This window comes from Cornus florida, unplaced genomic scaffold (genome assembly GCF_030987335.1).
Source record: "Cornus florida cultivar Cherokee Brave unplaced genomic scaffold, ASM3098733v1 CherokeeBrave_3.0.0_Hap2_Chr08, whole genome shotgun sequence".
Lineage (NCBI taxonomy): Eukaryota > Viridiplantae > Streptophyta > Magnoliopsida > Cornales > Cornaceae > Cornus > Cornus florida.
Genome location: NW_026775578.1, coordinates 3,878,063 through 3,887,293, shown reverse-complemented (window position 1 = coordinate 3,887,293; position 9,231 = coordinate 3,878,063). Strand labels below are relative to the sequence as shown.

General features: G+C 37.0%; 1 protein-coding gene across 2 annotated transcripts; it reads left to right on the top strand.

The window, feature by feature from the left end:
• LOC132268969 (homocysteine S-methyltransferase 2-like) lies at window positions 1-8,266 on the top strand. 2 transcript variants are annotated; one of them, XM_059769911.1, is made up of 7 exons: window positions 1-275; window positions 1,859-1,915; window positions 2,015-2,244; window positions 2,685-2,814; window positions 3,146-3,349; window positions 3,764-3,835; window positions 7,770-8,266. In XM_059769911.1, exons 1-7 carry the CDS (start codon window positions 96-98, stop codon window positions 7,929-7,931), a joined length of 1,035 nt encoding a protein of 344 aa, XP_059625894.1. In that variant the 5' UTR covers window positions 1-95; the 3' UTR covers window positions 7,932-8,266. The 2 variants fall into 2 exon arrangements, with proteins under 2 accessions (XP_059625894.1, XP_059625895.1); XM_059769912.1 differs by having other exon boundaries at window positions 103-275; window positions 1,854-1,915.
• Window positions 8,267-9,231: the final 965 nt, after the last annotated feature.

Sequence of the window (9,231 nt, the reverse complement as noted above, 5' to 3'; positions counted from 1 at the left end):
AACACAACCCACGTACCCACCTCAAAGCACAGTGTTTGCTTGTCTAGCAAGAGGAGAAAACTCCTAACTTGGCCGAACTCGTTCCTTCTCTCGCAATGGGACTCGGGAATGTCGAAACATCGTCGTCTTTGATGGTAGATTTCCTCCGTCAGTCTGGCGGAGTCGCCGTGATCGACGGTGGCCTCGCGACGGAGCTCGAAAGTCTAGGAGCAGACCTCAACGACCCTCTCTGGAGCGCCAAATGCCTCCTTACTTCGCCTCATCTCGTTCGAAAGGTACTCTCTCTCTCTCTCTCTAGGGTTTTTCTCTTTTTGTTTATTTATTTTTGGTAAGTCTCTGTAGAGATTTCGCTTTTTCTATGCAACATTCGGTTGACTTGGCTATATGTTGTTGTTTCCTGTGATCTTGAAAATTTCATCTTGGCATTTGAATCTCGTTTTCTGTTGACACTCCTAAGTTCCTCGTTTGTTTGCTGAGAAAATCCAATGGAAAAAAATTAAAAAATGAAATAGATGTCTAACATGAATAGACTATTCCTGGCCCTAGTCGTATAGTGGTTTTTGAAGAAAAGTGAAAATTACGCCAAAACAATATATATGAATCAGACTATTTATTTTATTTTTATTTCTTATTTTTTTGTTGAGGTTTGTTTGAAAACAACATGGAGTGAACACATATAGTTAATAATGCGGATTTAATGAATATATTTGTGTGTGTATGCACACACTTATATACAGTTGAAAGTGTTGAACTGAAGTGATCATGTGTTGCAAAATCAGTTGTTACACAGTCATTTTGGAATTTGAACTTGTGTTTCTGGAATGAGTTTCTTGGATCAGAGTTTGCAGTGGTTTGAATACATACATATTCTGCAGTAGGTATGAGTACGGACCACTAATGTGGGTGTGGCTTATGATATCTTGGAGATTAATTATTCTGGGATCTGCGATTTCATGAAATTGCATAGATCAGATCAAGGGGTGGCGGTTACTTGAGCTGTTAAAGTAAATTTATGAGTTTGGACCACCACGTGGACATTTTTTCTGATTCAAAATGGTGGTTATCTGTTTCTGAAGAAAATGTACAACCTAACAATTTAACTATTGAAAATTGGATTGCTTTCATTTGTGTTTTGTTGCAGATTTTTTCACTAAATTTTAAAAATACACGGGAGCACAAAGAATCATCTTGAATATGGTGTTTGGTTTTTCTTTGGCAAGAACGCATACAAGTAGGACCACAAGTCAGATGCCAAAAGAATTAATTCTAACCCATACAAATTCTATAAAATCAGTTTTGGAAAGAATATGCCATTTATGTTGCTAAAATTTATATTTTATCATGTAAATCAAAATTTTGTTTTCTGTCCGGATGCACTCGATTAACAATGAAGACCCACTCTAATTTTTCTAACGCTCGCATTGTATGGTGAGGACTGGCTGGTCGGTGGAATTTACTGCATGGGATTCTTCTGAGATCTCAGTTAGTTTTTCAACAAGGTTGATTCTGTTGGTAAAGAGTTACTGTGAAAACTTACCTCAAGTGGAACTATTGTCCATTCGTGCTATATGACATGCTATTTATTTATTTTAATTTATAAGTAGTTAAGTACAAAGATATACTGTCGAACCATGTGGAATTTTTAATGGTTTGTTTGTTCTGTGGCTTCTGTCCTTGTAATTTTCATGGGAATGTACCAGGTCTGGATTTTTAAATTGTGAAATACACATGATTTTATGAGTTTCACCGGTAGACGATGAATGTGGAAAATGTATTTCCATGAATCCATTGAGACAATTGGCTGATGATTACTCTATTTATTATCTTTGCATAATAACCTATTTGCTAAATAGAGCAGGTACACCTTGATTATCTTGAAGCTGGTGCGGATATAATAATCACAGCATCTTATCAGGTTATTTACTCTCTTGTAACTAAATCCCATTCCCCTCTCCTCTTTCCCTCTCTCTTTCTCTCTCTAATTGAAAACTCAGGCCTCCTTGTATGTGGACAGGCAACAATTCAGGGGTTTGAGGCTAAAGGCTTTTCTCAAGAAAAAAGCGAATCTTTGCTTAAAAGAAGTGTGGAAATTGCCTGTGAGGCACGGGATATGTATTATGAAAGATGTCTTGAATGTTCCTGTGATAGTACCGGTGATGGTAAAATTCTCAAAAATCGTACCATCTTAGTTGCAGCATCTGTGGGGAGCTATGGGGCTTATTTAGCTGATGGTTCTGAATACAGGCAAGTTGACTCTACTTGGTGAATTCATTGGATAATCTTATGTTTTCTTCAGTTTTAACACGACTCATACCTCACAATTTACAGCTGAGCATAAATAGCTCGAGATATGATTTTGTTGGCACCATTTTTAAATTTATCTTCATTTGACACTGTTTCTTATCCATTGTATTGTGGATATTTTATCTTCTCTCCTTATTGAATGTTTTGTTTTTGGAATTTTACTTAGTTTGTAAATATATCTACTTGTGAGAATGTGCCGAGTTTTGGCCTAGATTAAAGTACTATGTGGAATTCTCGGTATATGTCATATTTACCTATTTTAGTTTGCTATGGAAAATATGGGTAGTCATTTTCACTATTATGGTTTTTTCTAAGCACAGTTGATATTTGTTAAAGACTCAGCTTATAACACGACACTTTTTGACTGTGTCCACTTACAGTGGGGACTATGGTGATGCAATGGATCTCAAGTTTTTGAAGGATTTTCATCGGAGAAGGGTTCTGATTCTAGCAGAATCTGGTGCTGACCTAATAGCATTTGAAACAGTGCCAAACAAGCTAGAAGCTCAGGTATTGACCATATTGATATTTTTACATTTAGTATTTAATTCCTTTTTTCCTGTCATATGGAGGAAATTTGAGGTAGGCTGAGCTTTGCCATTCTCAGTGAATGGCTTAAACTACAATGGTTAGAAACTTCTTGGGTTTCTCAATCATGTGCACTGTTTTTGAATTGTGGCAAGTATTCGAATGAGTGATTGAGAAACAAAGCTTGCTTCAAGATGGGGTCAAAACTCTGGATTGTTGTTCACTGAGAATGACGGCTGTAGGTGCAATCCTGGTATTGCATATTATAATTTGATACTGGCTTTTATGATAACAATCATTGGTTCTCATCCAGGCTTATGCACAGCTTCTTGAGGAAGAAGACATAAAGATTCCTGCATGGTTTGCCTTCAACTCCAAGGATGGTATTAATGTGGTCAGTGGTGATTCTTTGCTTGAATGTGCCGCAATTGCAGAATCATGCAAGAAAGTTGTGGCTGTTGGAATCAACTGCACCCCTCCTAGATTTATACATGGTTTGATTTTGTCTATTAAGAAGGTACTATATTATGCAGGTTTCTGCTCTTTTCTTTTTAATTTTTATCTTATTTTTCTGTTTTGATTTAAATATAAGATCTAACAAATATATTCTAAAATCTTAGATACCTTGCTTCGGTCTATATGGGTACCTTATAGTAATCACTTGGGCATTTCGTTGTTTGAGTCTGTCTGTGGTGCTAAAAACTTGTAGCAACTTTGAAATTATATTTCCCCACTCAACTCTGTACTAATGATAAACAGTGGAAATGCTTGTCATTACAATTGGGAAGTTCTCTCTTTCCTAAATTTGATATGAGAAGGGTTTTACATTTCTTCTTTCATAATTTGATCAATGAATTTTGAAGGGTTTGAATAATTCTATTTTCATATTGCTTTGGAACTTTGTTCTTACTTTGTTTAATTTTTCCCTCAGGTGACAACTAAACCAATACTTATATATCCAAACAGTGGTGAGAGTTACGATGCTGATCGAAAGGAGTGGGTGGTAAGTTTTTTCATTTAGGTTCATAAGTTTGTATACGAGTGCCCAATGTAATTTATGCTTAGAATTTGAAGGCACAATCACATTTTTCCATGATGGAGCTGCTTCAAAGAGAGAGAGAGAAATAAAAGAAGGTGGTTTCACTTGATAAAATGGGTCATTAGAGTGTTAGGGACACATCAGTGTCCAAATAGCCTTATATGGTTCCGAATCTATATCACACCTCATCCTCTGGACTCTCGCTTGAAGACCTTGAAGAACTTCTATTCTATTGGCAAACCTCGAGGAGACTATTGCAGGAAACGACACCTCAAAAGAGCTGCCCAGGTTGGAGGCAGAACTTAGGGGGCTCACACATACCTCGTAATGTCACTTCTTGGATCCTAGGGGCATTTGTCCTGGTCCACCGTCCACCACAATTATATTAATATAGTTCTATACAACTACTTTATTGGACTTTGGGTCCTGGATTGTGATAATACCCAGAGATCCTTACCCCATGGTTATTGATTCCTCTACCATTATATATAAAGCTCTAAAGACGCTCCTAAAGAAGGAGAAGGAGCAACTTCCTTAATCTTTCTCTCTATAATAGCTTTCCTTGACAAAGAATTGATCATCCCTTCTTCAAAGATTCTTTTCATTGATGTGAATCTCACTCTTTCGGATATAATCCTTGCTTTTTGCTCCATCACCGTTTCACGATACCAATCGCTTGCTTAGCCTTCCCTTAGAAAACACGGATACGAATATGGTAGGTATTCATAAAAAGAAAATAATATAAAATAGGATAAATTGCATGAATATCACCCACTTGAAAATAACCCTCTCGAACCACAAACTGCCCCCTGAACTAATGAAATAGCTCACTTAAAGGACATGACATCAAGCATGAAATTTGAAATTACGTTTGTAGAGAGAGAGAGGGTTTTCTGAGGTTACCTAGCATCAGCTTCACCAGAGACGACCCTCGAATGGGTCTGCCATGGAAAGGGATTGTGATTTGAGAGAGAGAGAGAGGTTTTCTGAGGTTACCTAGCATCAGCTTCACCAGAGACCAGACAACCCTCAAATGGGTCTGCCATGAAAAGGGATTGTGATTTGTGGCAAAAGAACAATTTAATTTATTTGGATGAAATAGTGAAGAAGAAAGGGAGGTGAGGGCTGTTTTTTCTTCTTTTTTTCACAGTAAGGTTCTTCTTCTCCCTTCTGTAGGCTATTTCACATCTTATTAAACCCCATGGAGAGAGATCTCAACAAATCTATTTTGATAGTGATGGTTTAGTAGGGCTTTGCATTACCAAAAGAATTGCTCCAACAATTTTTCTTGAATGAGGTTTGAGCTATTGATTGATGTGAAGTTGAGAGTTTTGGGTGGTGTGAAGATATTATTTAATTTATTGAGTGAGACGCTGAAGGTGTGATGGAAGAATTTTGGTGGTATCTTTTTTTTTTTTTTTTGATAAGTAATTTTGGTGGTATCTTTGAACCAGTAATATATTGGATATGTTTATAAAGAATAAGAAAAAATAAAATGGTCGGGTCAATTTAAAATGGGTGGGTCATGTGTGGATTCTTTTATTTTTAGGGTTGGTTTAGCCCAACAAGGTGGAAGGGATTTGGGGTTAAAACGTGTTAATCCATTAAATTTGGGTATACCCTAATGGTCAAAAGGGCAACGATGTCTTATTCAAAAAATGGGTTGATTGCGTGACTTGTAGCCGTTGATGCGTCAACGGATGTTTAACGGCGTGGGGATTTTGTTAAAAACAAGATAGTTTAGAGGATTAATTGTCTAACTAGTAGTTCAAATGGGTTTCTTGAGAGAGAGTGAGAGAATACTTCGGGAGGGTTGATACAATTTACGCTATAAATAGTTTTTGCTCATTTTCTCCATATTATAATGATTGAAATTACTAATTCGAAAATTAAAAGTTCTATGTTTGTTTTTTGTTGTTTTTATTTTCTAGTTAATCCATAATATATTTTAAAATTGTATCAGATTCACATTCTTTACGAAAAATAATTACAAAGCTATTGTTGTGTCTTGAAAGTGTCTCAAACGTGTTCTTGTCATGTTGAGCTGGGGAAAAAAGAAATTTAAAATTCAGGAAAATTCTAATTGTGTCAGACATGTGTCTAGTCATGTCCTATACCGCCTCATAGGGGTGTATAATGTGCCGGGACGGGCTTTGGGAATCCAGGTCCGAGCCCGTCGAGCTTTGACTTTTCAACAGTTTGGTCAGTGTTGCCTGGGCTTACAATAAAGTGCGGGCTGGCGGCCGGGCCAAGGGTTGAACCCTATACTCAGGGCCTACCATCCTTTTATAGGGTTGGGCCGGGTTGGCCCTCCACGCGCTTGGGCAGTGCTAAAGCCCGACGGGCTCGGGCCAGCTCGTGGGCTTTTGATCATTTTTGCACTGTTATGCCTCGGCACCTCCAAGACAATTGTCCGTGGTTCCTAGGCTTTCCCTTTCGGAGTCTGCTGTTTTCTCACTCCTCGGCTCCTAGTCTCATTGTGTTCTTTGAAGAGTTCCTTTGCACTCTTCCGGTTCACGCTGCGGTCCCAATCTTCGATCAGGTTCTTTGCACTTTTTCGGTTCTGCACCACGCCCCTACTCTTCAGTGTCCATCGATGGTTCTTCGAAGGGTTCCTTCGCCTTCTTTGGTGTCCCACAACAGTTCTTTGAAGGGTTTCTTCGATTGCCAGCTGCAGTTCTTTGAAGAGTTCATTCACCTTCTTTGATTCTGCGCTGAGGTTTATTTGATGCCCAGCGGCGGTGCTTTGAAGAGTCATTCACCTTATCTGGTTTGGCACTGAGGCTTCTTTCTTTGGTCCCTACTCCCTAGTGGTGGTTCTTTGAAGGAACCATTCATTCTTCAGTTCAAGTTTTTGAACAAGTTGTTCTCGGAGTGGTCGGATATACTTGCAGAACTCTCTTATTGTCTATTAGGGGAAGCTTGAGGAACTATCAATTAGCTGCCTTCCCTCATTCTCTTTGGAATTGACTCGACTTCCACCTAGGCCGGCCACCTTGGACCCTTTGCCAACTGTCTGTCATGGTGCGGATGGTGCCTCCATCCTATTCATCAAACCGTACAACTAAAGTCTAAATAAAAAGTCTCTTAGTAAACTTCAGCTGCATGATTTCTGGAAATCTTGACATTGATTTAGTATGCAAAATAAACACCCTTCAAATGCTTTGAAGAAGAAATTATGACCCATCTCATATTCCAAAGGGGAAATGATGAGTTGTTTTAGTTGCTAGGTTGATAAAGTAGTAAATTATTTAATTTTGTTATATGGTCCCAGTTGTATCATACAGGGTATAAAGCTAGTGGCTAAAAATTGTTGTAGATTCAAGTTGTTGATCTTCTATGTTTTCCATTTTCCCAACTTGTGCGAGTAGCTGGGATCACATTACTCTTTTTTTTTTTTCATCGGATTTGAAAATGGGTTTTTTTATATTTTATTGTGGTTGTCTAATATGAATCCCATAGAAAGGTAGGTAGCATTAGGTTAGTCAATTTAAAACCTTAGTTGAATCTTTGTGAAACATAACATGGAGATTTTTTATTGTGTAAAATGCTGAAAATGTTTTCATGTCCCAAATTATTTGGGCAAGGCTTTGTTGCTTAGTTTAATTGATGACTTAATGTACTATTCACATAATTGAGCCAATGATTCTGCTCAGGCATGCAGAGAGCAGCCTTTTTTTCCCCCACCTTCTTGAGAGCAAGCTTCTTTTTGTTGTTGGTGTCAAAGACCAACTCAGTGCATAAACTCTGGTTTGATTATATGGTTATGTAACAGGGATGAAAGAATCATTTATTCTGCAAAACAGTGATTTGGGACTACCATTGCTCTATTGTTGATTTGATCTTTATGGTTATTCCAAACTGAACATTTTCTTTATTTGCATTTTTTCTGTTGTAGCAAAATACTGGGGTTTCAGATGATGATTTTGTCTCTTACGTGAGTAAATGGTGCGACTTGGGAGCATCCCTTGTAGGAGGTTGCTGCAGAACCACTCCGAACACTATCAAAGCCATATATAGGACCCTTTCCAATAGATCCGCTGCCTTGTCTCTGGAATAATCACACTGATAAATGAAACTGAGGTCTTCAATTATCACTCCTACCCGGATGCTGATCAGATTTGGTGAGGTTAAACTTCTATTGTCGTTGCAAGTTGGGGGTGGAGATCCTGGCCCAAGGTGTCACATGGTTTGGTTGGAACCAGGTTCCTGTTTCAGTGGAGATGAGGTTTAATTGGATGGGGTAATTTTTTTATTTTTTAAAATTTTTTTTTTTGCTAAGCAGAGCTTATGGGAGGCCAGGTGTATTACTTTTGTCAGGTCATTTTCGGGCGCTGTAATGTTAGCATGATAAATTATACTCTTATATAATTATGTTCGAAATTTATTCAGGTATTTATTTAACTTGCTGAATTAGGTTAGGCATGATAAATTATACGCTTATATAATTATGTTCGAAATTTATTCAGGTATTTATTTAACTTGCTAAATTAGGTTAGGCATATCGCCTTCCATCTTGGTTCCCAACTTCCCATGAGACCCATTCAATATATAATCCCATCCCACAGAACTTCTTTAATCAAATTGCAACCTTCGTTTTTATTTTTTATTTTGGAAACAATGTGCATTTAGTTTCTGTTCATCTTAACAATGGATTATTTGAGGTAAAACAAAAAACAATGGATTATTTGTACCTTCTCTTAGGTGGCTTTATCAAATTGAAGGTTGTAGAGGGGGACAAGCTTCATTTCCACAATTTATATTGCAAATGAAATAAAAAAAATTAGTTGACTGATGTAATTTATGCCTAGTTAAGGGGGAAAAAAAAAAATCAATTGAGACAACAAAAATGCGATTTTCATTTTTGGATTTTTGACTTTTAGTTTTAGCATTTTTATATTTGATTTACTTTGACTTTAACTTGAAATATTGTTGCATGATTTTTAACATACAGTTTTTAGTATCGGTTCTGTAGAGTGGTAGTAAAGGTGACTTATCTATCAACTTTTCTACTATTACTCCAAAAAAAACAATCTGTAGAGTGGTAGTAAAAGTGACTTATCTATCAAATTTTCTACTATTACTCCAAAAAAAACAAACCTTGACTTACGTAAAATTGCCAGAGTGCAATTAACCTCGTCCCTTAACTTTTTCAGTTTACATATAACTTTTTAGCTTTTACCGATAGTTTTTTATTTTCTCACAAAAAATATTTGTTTTTGACTTTTAGCGGCGGTTTAAAACATCATCACGACATTTGTATATAATTTTCAACTTTTAGCGACGGTTTAAGAATGTAACAAAAGTACAATCGCATCGGCCAAAAAACAATTTTTTGACGATTTTATTGAGCTTTTTTT